The 18,386-nt window shown below is 40.4% G+C and overlaps 1 protein-coding gene across 1 annotated transcript; it reads right to left on the reverse strand.

The window, feature by feature from the left end:
• Positions 1–3,940: 3,940 nt before the first annotated feature.
• On the reverse strand, positions 3,941–18,380 carry SLC46A3 (solute carrier family 46, member 3). Its single transcript, XM_005877252.2, has 6 exons — positions 18,138–18,380; positions 17,445–17,657; positions 12,766–13,636; positions 11,208–11,291; positions 7,505–7,661; positions 3,941–5,142 (listed from the first exon to the last, which is right to left on the reverse strand). The coding sequence occupies exons 2-6, from the start codon at positions 17,631–17,633 to the stop codon at positions 5,058–5,060; spliced, it is 1,386 nt and encodes a 461-aa protein (XP_005877314.1). The 5' UTR covers positions 17,634–17,657; positions 18,138–18,380; the 3' UTR covers positions 3,941–5,057.
• Between the last annotated feature and the right edge of the window lie 6 nt (positions 18,381–18,386).

Raw genomic sequence — 18,386 nt, forward strand, 5'->3', positions numbered from 1 at the left:
CAACCGAAGGACTTGTATGCATGCATATAAGCATAACCAATGGACATAAGACACTGGGGGGTAGGGGAGGCCAGAGGATTGTCAAGGGCGGGGGGAAAAAGGACACATATGTAATATCCTTTGTAATACTTTAAGCAATAAAAAAATAAAAAAAATAAAAAGGGTTGCAGCATTAGGAAGGTTGAGAACCACTGTAGGCCCAAGATGGAGCTGCCCCTGCCCGTGTTGCCACATCAAACGGAAACTTAGATAACTTTCACGTCCCCATAAATGCTCTGCTTGACCAGAAACACAGTTATCCAGTCAGCCAAACCTCAAATGCCAAACTCTATTCTTCCTTGTTCGGTATTCTTTATCCTCAGAAACTTTCTTTTCCACCCCATTCTACAGTTCTCCAAATGGAGGCTGTCCGTGAAGCGTTCAAGTGTGTTTGCATCCCTAACTTGTCTTCTTTAATTTTTTTAAACAGTACTTTACTTGTTTTGGTAATTTCTTGTCTCATTTTGCATCAGGTTAATGCTGACCTCATAAGATGAATTGAGAAATGTTCCTTACTTCTGTTTTCTGGGAACACTTATGTAGAATTGACTTGTTTATTCCTTTGGCAATGAAACCATTGGGCTAGGTCCCATCTTGATCATATCCTAGGAACATATTCCCAAGAAAGCCATCCCTAAAGAATGATCAGAGGCCACGTAGATTCAGAAATGTATTCTGTCAGTGCAACCAGAATTTACCTGGTTCAGGGGACTGTCTCAAGCTAAACAAATAAGACCTATTTTTCAAGCCCCCACTCAGCCAGGCACCGTACCAAGAGTTTTATATTGACATGTTTTATGTAGTCTATAATCTAAAATGCCAGTATTTACACTGAGAGCACACCTCTCCAGGAATCAGAATATGTGTGTCCTCTATGTAGAGCAGGTTTGGGGCAAACTACTGCCCATGAGTCAAGCTTAGCTTGCTGCTTTGTTGGAGCACAGGCCAAATACGTTCTTTTCTGTATGGTCTGTGGTTGCTTGTGCCATGAAGACGGGGAAGTAATTATGCCAGACTGTGTAACCTGACCCACAAAGCCTAAAACATTTACTCTCTGGTCCCTCCTCTGAAGTAGTGATTCACAACCGTGGCCACATTCTGGAATCACCTGAAGAACATCTGAAAATGTAGTGAAGTCTGCCTCCCCGTCCCAGAAATTCTTACCTAGTCGGCCTGGACTGGGACCTGGGCACAGGAGGTGTTAAAGGTTCCCCAGGTGATTCCACCTAGCAGCCAAGACTGAGAATCATGGCTTGGTATTTGTGTTTGTTTTACTTTCCACTCCACTCTAATTATGCTCATTTGCATTAGGCGGACAAGCACTCTTCTAGGGCAGTAGTTTCCACATCTGGATGTGTATCCATCACTTGGGGAGGTTTTTAAACTAGTTTCCAAGACCCCACTCCAGACTGACTGAATTAGAATCACCAGGGACTTCTTTAAGTTCCTCAGGTGGTTCTGATATGCAGGAATTTCTTTAAAAGAGGCCTGACCCTAGGGCACCCTATTCTTATTAGCAAGAGTTTTGGATATTGATTGTATAACTAGAGCAGCGGTTCTCAATCTGTGGATCGCGACCCCTTTGGGGGTCGAACGACCCTTTCACAGGGGTCGCCTAAGACCATAGGAAAACACATATATAATTACATTGTTTTTGTGATTAATCACTATGCTTTAATTATGTTCAATTTGTAACAATGAAAATACATCCTGCATATCAGATATTTACATTAGGATTCGTAACAGTAGCAAAATTACAGTTATGAAGTAGCAACGAAAATAATTTTATGGTTGGGGGTCACCACAACATGAGGAACTGTATTAAAGGGTCGCAGCATTAGGAAGGTTGAGAACCACTGAACTAGAGGATTATTTAATGAGCAAAGGAGTGGAGAAAATGGATTTTTTGAGGCAGTGTAATGCAGGTTGTAGCGATCCTATTGAATAGTCCAGCCTTATAGAAATATATCCTCTCTAGTGATGACAATATTCATTTCCATTAGTTATGGTATATCTAACTCCCCTTGCACAGTGCTGCATAAAAAGGAGCATGTTTTTCCTTTCTGTTTCTCTTTCTATGGACTTGATAAGAACAAGTCACCCATTAATATTCTTTCTGCTAATAATAAGATACACAGGTTACATTATGGGAGATTAGATGATAGCTTTTCCCCAGTTCTGTCTTGACTGTATACCCCCATAGCTGGTGTGTTTCTCTAGTCTCTTCAGCATCATTTTCACTAATCATCTCATAGGATAGTCACTTTGGAGATGGCTAAACTCACTCAGGCTATATTTTTACCCTGGGCCACCTCAATCCAGTCCCCTGATGTACTTTACTACATCTCAAATAGTTTTTGCTCAACTGAGAATCATCTGTCAATCCATCAAAACAGTGTCATCTGTGCTCTCTTCAGTTTAGATGAAATGTGCAAAATCATGGAATGCTGAGCTGGAAGGGAGTTTATTACAGACCATCTTGTCTAACCTCAAAACGGCAATATTGTAGGTACTTTAATTGGGTACAGATTGTGCTAGCGTGTTCTTTGAGGGACACCTCATGCTCCAGCTGACACAATTCTTGATGTTGGGTTTATAACCTGTCAGGTGTCCCCCTAGCTGTGATTGCATAACCAGAAGATTATTTAGTGAGCACAGGAGTGGAGAAAAGGGGCAAGTCCATCCTGTGCAAGACTACTGCTTGTCAAGTCACGTCTCTCTGGGACTTACCCTATTTGTCTGTAAAATGAGGAAATGAATTGCTCTATGCTATAGGTTATTAAGAGGATAAAATTAGGTAATATAGAAAGATACTTTGTAAATAGGAAGGTACTTGTGCTTTTGATTCGGGAAGAGCATTGCACAGGAAGGAAAACAAAAATAAATAAATCTGAGCATCACTCAGTTCTTACATGAGCTCCCAAACCTAAAATGGTCTTGGAAATAAGAACTCCTAGCACTTTATTTGTATGAGAGGGAGGAAAGGAGAGAGAATGAGAGAGAGAGAAACACTGATGTGAGAACACATATCCCATACGCTCCCTCAACCTAGGTATGTGCCCCAAGTGGGAATGGAACCCACATGGGATGATGCTCCAACCAACTGAGCCACACCGGCCAGGGCAAGAACATCTCATATTTTAAAAATATATATTTTATTGATTTTTTACAGAGAGGAAGAGAGAGGGATAGAGAGTTAGAAACATCGATGAGAGAGAAACATCGATCAGCTGCCTCCTGCACACTCCCTACTGGGGATGTGCCTGCAACCAAGGTATATGCCCTTGACCGGAATCGAACCTGGGACCCTTGAGTCCGCAGGCCGACGCTCTATCCACTGAGCCAAACCGATTAGGCAGGGGGCCTCAAACTTTTTAAACAGGGGGCCAGTTCACTGTCCCTCAGACCGTTGGAGGGCCGGACTATAGTTTAAAAAAAACTATGAACAAATTCCTATGCACACAGTGGCGGCAAAAACACCCGGGGGGCCCGATAAATGTTTTCGGCGGGCCGTAGTTTGAGGACCCCTGGATTAGGGCAAAATCTCGTATTTTAAATGATGAGTGCTGTTTGCTAGTTAAGCAATCACTAATTTTCCTATAGGAAAAGCCATAAGCAGTGCTATCAAACAGAAGACTATCTGCTTTCAAGAGATTACAAAGAAGTTAATGAACTAGTTGTGCTTCAAAGCATTTGTGTTATTACATATGATAACTTAGAAAATGGGAGATATTGAAGGACCTTTGAAAATACTCTCAACTAATTTAAAAAGCATACAGGCTACTATATTTTTCAATTTATTTGAAAGCTGGCTTGACAAGTATAGCATATCAGTGGTTACTCTCCTGATGCATTAAATATGTGGCTTTAAATTATTTTTACAAGTAAAAACAAAATTTTGTATTTGGTTCAACAAATATTTATTGAGGATATGATAAGGAATCAGACCGTACCTTCCCTCAAGATGCTCCTTGTCTGGTAGGGGAAACAAACATTACAAAGCCCTGGAAAATGCTAGGATGGAAGGAGACACAGAGCTGTGGGCTCTGCGGGACAGTGGGGCCGGACCAGGGTAGATACAGGGAAAATGTCAAGGCTTCACAAAGGAAGAAACATTTTAGCTGAGACTTAGAAGTTTCAGTGTCACCAGGGAGGGAGGGCAAATGGAACAGTGTGTAAAGGATGAAAGCATGTGGTGCTTTCAGGGTCCAGGGGAGACCTGGGATGGGTGTGAGCCAGTAAGAAATGGATACCCTTTGACAGAAATAAGGAATGAAGACTGGTGCTATAATATCACTTTACTTCCCAATTGACTATTTATTCAGTTTTTACATTTCTTTAGAAACAATTTTATTTATAATCTGATTTTTCTAATTACCCTTTGTTGCATATAGAAATATTATCATACCTGTCACGGATGAAACATATTAGGAAAAATGAAAATAATTTATTCTTTCAAGAGCTTCTATTTTAAGGATTTTGCATCTGTTAAAAGCTTTTACTATCAATAGTACCTTGATGGGCTCTATAAAACAAAGCACTACCTAAGTAGAGGTAAAATTAGAAATATTTAAAACTTCTATTATTATTTTTCTATTGAATGATTCATCATAATTTCTGCCAGTTGTCCTTCAAAATCCTAGAGAGGTCAGAAAGCCATTTTATAAAGAAACGGAGGTCTCAGTGTGAGAGACTGGAGTATGCCAGGGAGGTTATTGTACTTGATCATTTCAAGTGTCTTAATTCCTCCTGATACCGTTAAGTTTCAGTTTCTTTTGTAAATCCCAAAAGGGCAAGTGTTTTGAGATTTTTTTCTCTGTACCGGAAACACATCACACGATGTTTATAAAGTGCTCGAGTGCGCGGTCCTCCAGGCGCTGGAGTAGTGGCTCCTCTCCTTGCTCGGGCCAGAAGCAAGGACATAACCACTGCCTGTTCCTGAAGCACTGACTGAGCTGGGCGGTACGCCTCACAAGTCAGAGTACATGGCATGAGCATTGTTTTGAAATCACAATGAATCATGGGTCTGATGTGTCTTCACTGGCATCTTCCTGGATAAGAAGTTCATTGCTTCTCTTGTTCCAGCTGCTACACTTGACAATACTGTACAAGCAAACAGGACATTTAAAAATTGCGACTAAAGCAACACAAATAAATAGTCTGTATTCCACCTTTTCCCTGGTTATGCGGCTTCTGAGAAATTATGCAGATTATGCATAGAAAGAACATACTGGTATTTTGAGTCCTACAGGCTCATTTCCATAGCATTCTGAAAAGAATTTAAAAACTACATGAGTTCTGCCCTAGCCTGTTTGGCTCAATGGAAAGAGGGTCAGCCTGCAGACTGAAGGGTCCCAGGTTCGATTTCGGTCAAGGGCACATACCTCGGTTGCAGGCTTGCAAAGGCAACCAATCAATGTGTCTCTCTCACATCGATGTTTTGATCTCTCTGTCTCTCTCCCTTCCACTTTCTCTAAAAATAAATGGAAAAGTATCTTCAGGTGAGGGATTAACAAAACACAAAAAAACCTACATGAGTTCTTTCTCTTCCAGATCCCTAAAATGTGCACTTGGCCCAATGTCTACTCTGTGTAGTCCACAAAAAATAATTATGACCAAAGCTATGATTGAAGTGCATGTTCAGTAGCTATAAGTGAAGTAGGACAAGAAGCCATCTAGAAATAATTAAAATAGTATGTAATTTTCATTTTAAAATTATTGAACAGTACAGGGTTAAAAAAATCTCAGAAGACCACCTACAATATTAGAAGCATTATTAAGAGGATAACTACCTTTTATCCAGCTGCACTGATTTTTCCTGTTATAAAAGTAATGTGTTCATAACAGAATATGAAGACTAAAATGAAAAGTACCCACTATTCTACTCTCCATGCAGGCAATTCTTATACTATTTTTCATGATATGGATGCACCATCTTTAACCATTGTTGTACATTTTACTTATTTAAAAAAATTCTGCCATGATGAACTTCTTTATATATAAGTCTTGGCATTACTAATCATTTCCTTGGGATAGGTTTCTAAAAGGAATCACTGGGTCAAATATTAAGAACTTTTAAGAAAGCTTTTGATACATGTTTATGAATTGTTTTCTGAAAATGAGAGTGCCGAATAACATTACTACCAGCAATGTATAAGGTTGATTGTTTCATCATGTACTTTTAATTTTGCCAATAGGCGAATAATTTATTTTTTAAAAAGATGCCTAGCCGAAACCGGTTTGGCTCAGTGGACAGAGCGTCGGCCTGCGGACTGAAAGGTCCCAGGTTCGATTCCGGTCAAGGGCATGTACCTTGGTTGCGGGCATATCCCCAGTAGGAGATGTGTAGGAGGCAGCTGATCGATGTTTCTCTCTCATCGATGTTTCTAACTCTCTATCTCTCTCCCTTCCTCTCTGTGAAAAATCAATAAAATATATTTTTTTTAAAAAAAGATGCCTAGTAAAAATCACTTTTCATCAAAATCACAGAGGAACTGTAAATACTACTGCACTCTGTCTTACACAGACCGAGGTATCAGAACTTAATTTAGACAATATATACTGTGGTCCTATGATGAATGAGACATGGGCCAGCCCTCTAAGGAGTTCACAGCCCCGGGAGAATGCCTACAGCCTGTACACATTGGTGCTGTCCTCCCGTACCCACAGCCACCTCCCAGAGTGCAGAGGAGAAGGCAGTGATGCCTGAAGGCTGGGCCCCAACTTCTTCTCCTGAGGCCTCATGGCCATGCTATCACCACGTGGAATGGGCCAAGCCCAGCAGAGACAGGTGAATGAGCTCGGAGCTCAAGGCTTTGGCCCCAAAGAATGTGTCAAATACATCTGCTTGGGAACTTCAGCAATCACACCTAATTAGCTTATACTTTTTTGTTAATTGAAAGGCAAAGGCATATGTTTATGCCTCTATCTTTTCATTCTATGTACTATTCATCAAAAGCATTTTGTACTTTGTATTTATTCGGATACTGACCATTAAAAAGGGAGTCATTAAACAAGCCAACTCTCTGGAAAGAGAATTCCTAACATTCAGTGCCTGCTATCTGCTCGTCATTATCCAAGAATCCTGATTAAAATATATCTTCTTACAGTAATCTTTGACCACCAGGGGACATTACACTCTAGGAAATCATAGTCTGAATATATATCTATACCTAGTCTGAGATGCTAATTTAATCAACTGTTCATATTTTAAAGAGATAGGGCCAACTTCTCAGAGTCTCTATCTGACCCAATCTTTCTTTCTCCTAGTTCTGGTCAATGTGTCACTGTCTCTTTTTTCCTAAGTCTCCAAAATTATTGACAGATATTTTCATGTCTAAATTTTGTGAGAAATGTACATTTTGAGGCCAAACTTCAACAGACCTATGTACTTTTACTGGTGAGGCTATGGAATTCATTTAATTCAGCTATCCTTTGATAAAATGATTAAAAAATAAGTACATACCATAGACTGATCACTGGAATTAGTAATAGACCAGCAGACAGCAGAAAGGTGAAGCCTGTGTACCATGCAACAGTTGCTGAATAAATTCCATTAAAAGTAGAAACTGCAATGACTCCACCAAGTGTTTCAAAGAAAGCAATACAAGCAAACAGAGTCCCTGTTTGGGGGTGGGGTACAGGGGGAGAAAAAAGAAAAGACTGAGTTACACAACAAACAATAACAAATGGAGAAAACTGTTAGTAATTGATAAGAACAAACATGAGGACATACTTGGTGAGTGAAAGCTATCCCCTCAAAATCCCTGAGAAGACAGTAACCCATTTTGTGGGTGAAGAAACTGAGGTCAAGAGTGCTCCTTGGACTTGATGTGAGAGATGTTGAAAACACAATACAGTTGACTTTGAACAACATTGAAATTAAGGGCACTCTCCCTCCTTCCCCTGCAGTCGAAAACTTAACTACAGTTGTCCCTTGGTATCCGCACACCATTGGGTCCAGGACCCCTGTAGATACCAAAATCCATGGATGCTCAAGTCCCTTATATGGAGTGGCCTAGAACAATTCAGAGTAGTTCCAATGACAACAGGATAAAACTAAAAGTTATCACAATTCAGAACAGGAAATTGCAAAATGTAAACTAACCATTTTAAAATGTCACTACATTTAACAATATAAAATGACTTTTTAAAAGCTTTTATAAATAAATGAAATAAAATATAAACAAAAATAAACTATGCATCCTGATAAGTCTCTTTTGACTCTAAGTCAAGCAGTAGACTTTTCTTTCCCCCCTCAAACAACTTGAGATATAATGCTCTGCTTGCCCTGCTTGTACCATAAACCCACCCTTTTAAATGGTACAGTTCAGTGGCTTTTAGTGTGTTCATGGAGTTGAGTAACCATCACTACTACCTAATTTTAGAACGTTTTCCTCATCCCAAAAAGAAACTGTACCCATTAACAATCACTCCCTTTCTCCCAAGCCACTGGAAAGCACTTATCTAAGTTCTATCTCTACAGATTTGCCTTTTCTGAACATTTCATATAAATGCAATCATATTTGTATGATAAAATGTGGCCTTTTGTGACTAGCTTCTTTCATTTAGCATAATGATTTCAAGGCTCATCCCTGTTGTAGCATGTGTCAGTACTTTATTTCTTTTTATTGCCAAATAATATTCCATTGTACTGATATACCACATTTTGCTTATTCATTCATCAGTTCACGGACATTTGCATTGTTTTTACTTTTTAGCTATCTATAATAATAAAAGTATAATATGCTAATTAGACCCGATGACCTTCTGGATTAAGCCGTGGTAGCGGGGCCGAGCCCTTTGCACGAATTTCATGCATCAGGCCTCTAGCTATAAATAATACTGCTGTGAACATTTGTGTTCGAATTTTATGTGGACATGTGTTTTTATTTCTCTTGTGTACATACCTTGGAATAGAATTGCTGAGTCATAAGGTAACTAATTGTAACTTTCTGAGGAGCTACCAGGCTGTTTTGCAAAATGGTTGTATCATTTTACACTCCCACCAGCTGTGTATGAGGATTCCAATTTTTCCACATCCTCACCAACACCGTCTTTTTTATTTTGGCCATCTAATAGTTTTGATTTGCATTTCCCTGATGCCTAATGTTGAACATTTTTTCATGTGTTTATTGGCCACTTATATATCTTCTTTGGAACATGTCTATTCAAATACTTTGCCCATTTTTTCAATTGGTTGTCTTTTTTGCTGTTGAGTTTTATGAATTCTTATATATTCTGGATATAAGTGCCTTGTCAGACATATGATTTGCAAATATATACTCCCATTCTGTGGGTTGTCTTTTCACTTTCTTGATGGTGGATAAAAGGTTTTAATTTGAATAGAGTCTAATTTATCTGTTTTTCTTTTATTGTTGTGCTTTTGGTGTCATGACCACTGCATAATTCAAGGAAGCAAATAGAGTTTTACATACAAAATAATGTTTATGTTATTAAGTTTTCTACTTATCATCACATATTCTATAAACAGCTGTATGAATACACTATACAGCTACATCTTGTGAGTGAAAAAGAATCAAGAAATATACTTTTAATTGATTGAATTATGCAGCCTTCCCCAGTGTTGACTAACCTGACATAAAAAGAATAGTGTAATTATGAATTATAAACAATTAATATGAACATGTGCATCAGGCTAAGACATGAAACAAAAGAAAAGTTCCAAAGTTCAATGATATCCAGATGATACAAAGGGGAAGGGGGACAACTCCATACACCTGACATTTTACTAGTAACTAGTTCTAACTAGAAATTTAATTTTTGTTTTCCTTTTGTACTGGTTATTACCTGTCCTCCCCTTCAACTGTTTGCTCTTCTTGCCTTGCTTGTACTTGGGAGGCTCATTCCACAAATTCTATGACTTGGACTTCCTTGATGGCCCAACTTCCTATTGTACTTGGTTAATGGGATGAAGGAGGAGAAGAAGGATGTGGTGTTTCTTCTCTGCTCCCTCTCTATTTGGGCCACCCTGTGTGGGTGCCTCCACACGCACACTTCTCTCCACTGTATTTCATTAACATCTCTTTAATGAACCATCTGAGTGGAGTCCTGTTTTTTGCTAGGACTCTGATTCAGGCCCAGCCTAAGAATACAAGTAGAGGCCTACATATTATATTTTAAATATCTACAGGTTATAATTCTGATTAACAAACTATTAACTAAGATATGTTCTGCCTTCCTACTCTAAGAAATATACCTTTGCAATAATTTGGAAGGTCAGACATAAATTCAGAATTCTCAGACTTTTTAGGATTCCATGTAGGAACCTGACAGCTGTGGGAGAGCTGGCCTCTGGCCCTCCGTCCCCAGCTGCAGGCTGCATCCCACCATGTGTTCTATCTCTTGCTCCACCCTGCTCAGCAAGGGCCTTTTACACATGGCTGCATACACCCTGCTCTGCAATTCCAAGGTCAGGCCAGGTCTCCTATGAAGAGTCACTGCTTGGCTAACCCTTTGGTCTAGAGGTGAGTACACTGAGGTCACAGTCCTACTTCAGGAGAAAGGGCCTCAGGAAGAGGATTATGTAGGCATCACTGGATATGAGCCCAGAGCTGTTTGGCTATGATTATGGGGACCTAGGTACCCAGAGTGTAGTCTAGAGGGGAGAGATGTTGTGGGCTCAGAGGGCATATCCACCTGGCCCTGAGGTCTCTTCTCCTCTTGGGGTGGGGCCTGGCAAGAGCAAACCTTCTAAAGTATGAGGCCCTTGGCAGGGGCTCCCTTGTCTGAATAGAAGCCTCTCCCTAACACAGAACTTACCACTTAATTCAAAAGGAGTCTGTGCAGTCCTGGCTGGTTGCTCAATGGATAGAGCATTGGCCTCTGGACTGAAGGATCCTGGGTTCAATTCCGGTCACGGGCACATACCTCAGTTGCAGGCTTGATCCCCAGCTCTAGTTGGGGCACATGCCGGAGGCAACCAATCGATGTGTCTCTCTCACATGGATGTTTCTCTCTGTTTTTCCCCTTCCCTTCCACTCTCTCTAAAAAACAATCAATGGGAAAAAAAAATATCCTCAGGTAAGGATTAGAAAAAAAGGGAGTCTATGCAGAAAAAAGGCTATAGAATACTCTGAAGCAAACATTGATTGTGCAGATTTGAGTTGGGATAGGTTTTGATTCATTATATTCCAAATTAAACTCACCTTGTTCAGTAGAATGAACCACTTTTGACATCATAGACCGTAGAACAGAAAGCGGCACAATAGTGAAGAGGAAGAGCAGCCGGACTGTGAGAGAAATGGTTAGAAGTCAGAAAACTAATGGTCAATTTTGTGTAAAACACTTTCTCTCTAAGTATTTTATTTCTATTAGCACCCTACGTCATTGCATCTAAAGACTGAATGAATTATAGAATTCTACTTAGTGAATTAAGATAGACTATAGACAGGTCAGTTTAAGGTGAGTTTACTCTCAAATTCTTAATTCCAGTGCTAAGAACAAGAGTTCATGGAAGCCTTAGATCCAGATATGCCAATGGGGATTGAGCTGCTATTTCCCTAATTATTGTAGTAATCTCTTGTGTAGCAAGTTGAGACTGTTAGCTTTTTCTGTTTGCTTTTTGTTTTTGATTTTTCAGAGTTGGCATTTTTAGTGTTAGCATTCTTTTATTATATTGTTTCTTTTATTGATAAATTGGTTCTTTATCTTTTTGCTTGTTCATCATTGTGACTGAAAAACTTCATGGACACAAATTGTATCTGGCCATAAATTATGACCCTTAATAGTCAGTAGTATTTTTAGGAATATAAAATAGTAATATATTACATTTGCAGATCACTTTAAAGTTTTCAACATGTTTCCACATAGATGAACTAACTTGGTCTTGTCAACTCTAAGGGAGAACTAGGATTTACTGAATACCAGGCATTGTGCTAAGTGCTTTACTGTAATCTCTTCTAATATTCATTATAATCCTTTGAATTAGGTAGTACTATGCCCATTTTACAGGTGAAAAAACGAGGGTTCAGAGTATTTAATTAACCTGCCCAAGATCACCTAGTGCTGGAGATGGAAATTAAGCCCCATTCTGTTTGGTCACCTTGCTTCCCTGCAAGGTATCAAGAGGATGACACTGCCTTTTGTAGAGGAAGACAGACTATATCTTTCCAGATCCCAACTTGCAGGTCCTTTAGTCCTTTTGAACGCAGTATCTCACTCAAGCCCTACAAAAACCACTTAAGAGATAGGTAATTAGAAAGCAGTCCAATTTGCCAAAACTGGTTCATCAAAAGCTAATTTATGAAATGACCAATTTGTCAAAAGATCAATACGAAAACCTTTGTCATAGAGAATTGTTTTTCTTGAATGTACTTAGTAAGTATGAATTTTTCTTCTAAATCTGTATACTTTACATAATTGTCTTAACATTTTTTAAAGGTAAAGTAGCCTTGTTAGCAGCATTTTAAGAAATAATAAATTTGGTGAAAGCTATATTGAAGAAGTAATTCATAAGAAGAATGTTCCTCAGAACAATTATTTTGGAAAATATGCAAATTTGGAAAACTGTGGTTATTATGTGAATTACCTTTTCAAGCAAATTGGTGCTCAGCTTCTGGAAAACTAGCTTTTAACAAATTACCATTAATTGAAGTAGAATGCATTAAACAGAGAATTTTATATTATTTCTCACCCAATAGACTAAATTCATTTGACATAAACTCCAAATTCACAGTTAGTTCTAAGGCTACATTTTTAACTCACCTAAAAGCATCATCAATGTTGTTCTGGCAAAAGCAGTCATAGCCATTCCCACCATGGTGGTAAAAATTCCAATGAAGGCCATGTAGATATCTTCCATACAGTAAGAAAAAAACCATATTCCTAGGAAACTACTCAAAAAAGAGATACTACCCAAAGCTGACCCATAACCTATAAGAACTTCATTCCAGCAGAGTGGTGAATTCAATTCATAGAGGATAAAAATGGGGGAAATGCCAATTACCACAAAAAAATAAGTGATCATTGTGAAAAGTAACAAACAGAGCAAAGACCGCTGCCCACTGTAAGCATTTTTAAAAAGCATGTAAGTTCGGTAAAATAGGTTTTTAAAGCTTTCACTACATGATATGGAAACATTCTGAGATAAAGACTCCTCCAGTGAATCACCAAGAAAAAATAAAATATAAATCAAGTTAACAGTATGAGCCATAGTAATAATGAAAAAGGACCACACAAAACCCAGCTCTCTAATAAAATAGCCAGAAGACAGCCCTGTTAATCCAGTAACAAGTCCAAGTATGAAGTCAATGATAGCTATTCGAATTGTTCTTTGTTTTTCTTCTTTACATTGATCAACTATGTAGGCGAAACTGGCACCCAAAAATGTGGTAGAATTGCCGAAAAGTGCCCCAATGAAGGTAGATGCAATCAAAAGCTGGAATGGAAAGGTGAAATAGGAAAGCAAACAGAGCCAGGCACTGGTCACAAGAGCGCCAGCAGAAGTCAAAATCAAAGGGAATTTTCGTCCATGATGATCACTGTGGGACAGAAGTATGAAGGTGGACACTAGACCAGGAATTAACCCACTTATGTCCATTTGCAGATTAAAAAGAGACACTTTTTTCTGAACTTCCTGCAAAGAAATAAAAAGAAGTCAGTGTGTTTACAGAGGTTTGTATAGTGCATATAAAAATAGCATGGTGTATACTACACATTGCCATAAGGTCAGGTATGGGGAATCTGGTGTGTGGGCTTACACAGCTAAAATCTTCATCCAGTTCACAAAGCACACGTCAAAAGGTGATAATCATCACTGCTCAGTCATAACATTCAAATTCCATGGTGGGGACTTCAACCAATAAAATTAAAAATGTGTGCATTAATGTGTCTTTGTCTCACATAGGGGATCCTTAGACCCCAAGGCCTTGGGGACTGGCCATGCAATGAGTTGTCCTTCTTGTACGAACAATTAGCACTGAGAGATCAGATTTCTGTTCTAACACCAGAGCGATATCCTTTTCTGTGATGTCTTTCTCTCTGCTCTAAAGGGAGAATGAATAGCATGTGTAAATGTGATATTTCATAGACTTTAATTAGGAAGAGCTTCAATGTCCTTTTTACATGTGTCTCCACAAATAGACTAGTGAGAAACATTCCTTTCTTTACTAAAAGTTAAGATAAAACCCAAAGAGGAGCTTTGCACTAACTAAAAATGGAAGCATGCGGTAAACTGAGGAATGAGATAAACTCAGCTCTCCCAAGACCCCAAATGACTATGTGTACACACAGACTGGCAGCTGTCACAACTGTTACACTAGTTATTTGACGGAAAGAATTTGGGGTGATTTAAAAGCATTTTTGGCTTGCCACTTCTCTGTATTTTCCAAATTTTATATAAAGAATATGTGTAATTTTTATAAGGGGGATTACAAACTCATTAAAATATTTATTCATGTAGTATTTAGAAAGCACCCTAAACAACTGATGAACCACAAAACTGTCAAATACTGAATTTTTTAAAAATAGTAAGCCTATTTCTATTTTTACATATTCATGTAATTCAAACAATTCCAGGTGTGCAAGAAATATTCTTGTCATTCAGACTCAAAACTTAGTCATTTAGCTCTAGCCTTTCCTTTACCTGTGCCCCACTGACACAATCTATTCTGCCCACCCCGTTTCTCAAGCCTTTATCCTTCTTTATAGTCATAGTTGCCAATGGAGCAACAACTCTCATCAGTGTCCGCCTGGACCACTCTGTCATCTGCCTGGTCTCTTTATTCAATTCAGTAAGTAGTGCTAGTCTTCTCACTTTGCAGATCATAGACACTCTATCAGCATGTCTTTCACCTGCCTAGAAGCTTCAGGATCTCCCCCGTGCCTGTTAGAGAAAGTTGACACTCCTTAGTCTGGTACTACCAAGATGCAGTCCAACTGCACTTTTCAGCATTGTCTCTACTCACTCCCCAAATACTCGGTAAGTTCCAGGCACAGTCCAGCTTGGATTTCCCTGAAAGTCCCTAACAGATGTAACCTCTCCTTCCTCTGAACCTTCTCTCGCAACAATTACCATTCCCCAGTTGTACTTTTTGGCATAATGATTAAGATTGAACTCTGGTGTCAGATGGTAATATGAATCTGATTCATATCCACCCCAACAGAATGATCTTCACAGCAATTAGAATGATCTTTACAAACACACATCAGCTCCTGTCACTACTTTGCTCAAAATCCCCTAATGGCTGTCCTTACACTGGAATGAATCCAGCTCCTTGCAGTGTGTGGGTGGCCTGAAACTATGACTCCTCTGATTTCGTCTCCACTTCCTCACTCCTCAAACGCTCTATGCTAATTTGCTTTTGCAGTTGCTGTTCCCTCCACCTGACTGTCACACAGCCCACTTCCTCAATTCAAATGTCACCTCCTTAGAGGGCCTACTATGGTGGCCTTCCCCTTCAAAGATATTCCACTAACCCCATCAAGTGCTCTATCCCCTTATCCTGCCATCCGTTTTTCTTTAGAAACTTACCACTCCCTAACAGGACATATTTTAACTGATCTACTCATTGTGTGCCTCCTCCACTCTAACCTACACTCCAGGAAGGCCAGAGCTGTAACTTCTTCACCACAGTGGGTTGCAAGTTCAATTCCTGGTCAGGGCACATGCCCAGGTTGCAGACTCAGTATCTGGTAGGGGGTGTGCAGGAGACAGCCGATGGATGTTTCACCCGCTCTCACATCGATGATTTTCTCTCTCCCTCTCTTTCTAAAATAAATAAAAACATCTTTTTCTTAAAAAAAGGTTTAAATATAAATTGTTGAGCAAGAACAACTTTGTGATCTGTTGGTAACCCTAAATTGTCTCCTCCAATAGCAAAGTCCCTATCCTGAAAGTTATCTGAAGAGAACAGATCCCCTCACCCCAAAAAAGGAAAACAGACCCCAATGGCCAATTGAACACTTCAAAATGAATCATTTAACAAGGGAAAGAGGGAGTGGTAAGGGGATTAAAAATGGATTCATTCCTCCACAAAAGTCAACAAACACATCTAGAATTTCCTGCCTCTTCACCCTTAAACCAAGCGTGTCCTTCCCACAGCCTCCCCATTTTGTGAAGAGCTCCTCTGGAGACTACTCTCATTGCCAGAGAGCAGTGTGCAGGTGTCCCTCATTGTCACAGGGCTCAGAAAACTTGAAGGTTTGGAAAATAGGTTAGATCAATATTTATTTATAAGAGTATAAATATTATATATCTCTCAACCCCACAAAGGTTGAAAAATAAAACTCATCCATACAGATTTTTAAATATAAGTGAAATTGCTCAGTTTACTCTTATAGCTATACCTTGAAATTCATAGTATTTTTCATTCCAATGCATGTCTATGTATATGTACCTCGGGGAGTGCTAGAGCCTTCTCAGGGTGCTTTGCCATTTGCCCCAGCACTCAAACTCCTCTCCCAGTCACCCTGGAATTATCTTTTTCTAAGAAGACAATCTTAGAGGCAGCAGGCAGGTGACTTGAATTCCCATAAACTTTTCTTGTCCTTTGACTGGGGAGGCAGCACCACTCTTTTGCCATCACAAAATATTCCCAACAGGAAGAGTTCAAAGTTTATAAATGTTTGTTTGTGAGGCATTGTGTGTGTGGGGGGTGGGGGCGTGGGGGGAGATGCCAACTCTGGATACTATCTCCTTTGCATTTGGACCTTGGTAGACTTTGTTAAAGACTGCCTGCGGGAACAGGAGAATGGTGATGGACCTCTTGCTTTAAATGATTAAAACATTGGGGGAAGAGAGGAAGAAGGAAAGGCTCTGTAATATCTGGCTGAATGTTTTCAGTGTCCAGAGCAAAAATGAGTGCTCTTTCCTCCAGGTGTCCCCACACATGGAAGTCAAAGCTGACTTGGAATCACCAAGTAATGAATGACCACTGCTGGCCCACCTCCCCACCCCCCCACCCCCCATGACAGAGGCTGGCCCCACAGTCTTCAGTGATGGGTCATATATGTGCCATGGAAGGGGGGTGGGAGGAAGTGAGCAAGGGAAAGGCAGAAACACCATGATTCACCCCCACCCTGTCTGACCACAGAACCCTCATTCGAGCTGTGCTGGCCTTGGTCCAACTCTCAGGTTTTCAGGGGGCTGACAGGGAGATGGAGGAAGGAGAGAGCCACAGAGGAGGTGAGACTGCTCTGAAACTTTCTAAGAGGAAGACAAAGAGTCAGTGTCATCGAAGAAGGGGATTTCAAGTGGCAGAGGCCGGAGAGAGGTGTCAGGGAACCTCAAACTGGGTAAGAACTGAAGACAGGTGCTTGGTTTGGGGTTTAGGAGATTCACGCTGACCCTTGAGAGATCAATGTCGGATGAGTGCCATGTACTCTTTCATTTAAAACCCCATTACACGTTTCCTCTTATGTTTTAGGGTATTTTAATTTCTTACCTCCTGGAATGCAAAAATCGGGCTGCTTTTGTTTTTTTCACACTCAGAAATATTGCTCTCAGGTGCAATGCTGTAGTTGCCTGTTTCTTCCCATATTCTCCTGTACACATACTGTGTTGTCAGTGGGGTGATCAAAGTCAGGGCAAAGGCACTGAGGCAAATGGCAGGCTCTACAAGGAAAATCTTCATATTGCTTAGGCCAGTAGCTGACTTCTATAACAAAGAAAAAGGAGAGAGACAATGAATGAGTTGCATTTTTCTCTGAGAGGCTAGATTTTCACTGATGGGAAAGTTAGAGGAATTTTGTTGCCTAAACAAGCAAACCAGGGGACGGGACAGAAAGCATTAAGCACTTTCAAAGGGTAACTTTTACTCTAGAATAGGGTGCCTGGTAAGCCTGAGACGGTCATACTTGTCATTTTAAGGAGCAGAACCTTGCAGGGCTCACACGGTCTTTAAGACAATTCTTTAATCAGTTGTCACCATTTTGGTGACTCAGTGACCACACCGCGTTCCCGCCTGGTACACGCTCGCGGGTTTTCACGAGGAAAACAGTGAGGTTGCTCCCGGACGAGACAGTTGCGCCACTCTTTGTTATTGTCATCTGGCGGCTTGTTGACAGCGGGCTGGAAGGGACACTTAGAAAACAGCTCCCAAACGTAATGGGAGTTTTTATTTCATTTTTTGACTCACCCCGCAGTTAGTCTTCTTGCCAGGTTAAGGGCCAGCGGTCCGGGAACGGTCTCCCCTCGGGGATACTGCTCTCGGCCCGCCTCCCGCGCAGCTGCTCCCGGAGGCGGGGCCCCAGGATGCGAAGGGCAATCGCCGTGGAATTCGACCCAGCGCACCTGCGGGGGGACGGCAGCCCTCACTTGCCAGCAAAGCACGGGAAGCGCCTTTCCGCGTCCAGAGTGACCTCGGCGGCGGTCCCCTGGCAGCCCC

The sequence above is a fragment of the Myotis brandtii genome, unplaced genomic scaffold (assembly GCF_000412655.1).
Source record: "Myotis brandtii unplaced genomic scaffold, ASM41265v1 scaffold513, whole genome shotgun sequence".
Classification (NCBI taxonomy): domain Eukaryota; kingdom Metazoa; phylum Chordata; class Mammalia; order Chiroptera; family Vespertilionidae; genus Myotis; species Myotis brandtii.

Bases quoted from the DNA above. Each gene is read 5' to 3' on its own strand.
- SLC46A3 (XM_005877252.2), bottom strand. From the start codon at position 17,633: ATGAAGATTTTCCTTGTAGAGCCTGCCATTTGCCTCAGTGCCTTTGCC. The intron at 13,637-17,444 runs GTAAGAAATTAA...ATTTCTTTGCAG, and splicing joins CGATTTTTGCATTCCAGGAG to GAAGTTCAGAAAAAAGTGTC. The intron at 11,292-12,765 runs GTGAGTTAAAAA...TTTCTCTCACAG, and splicing joins AACATTGATGATGCTTTTAG to TCCGGCTGCTCTTCCTCTTC.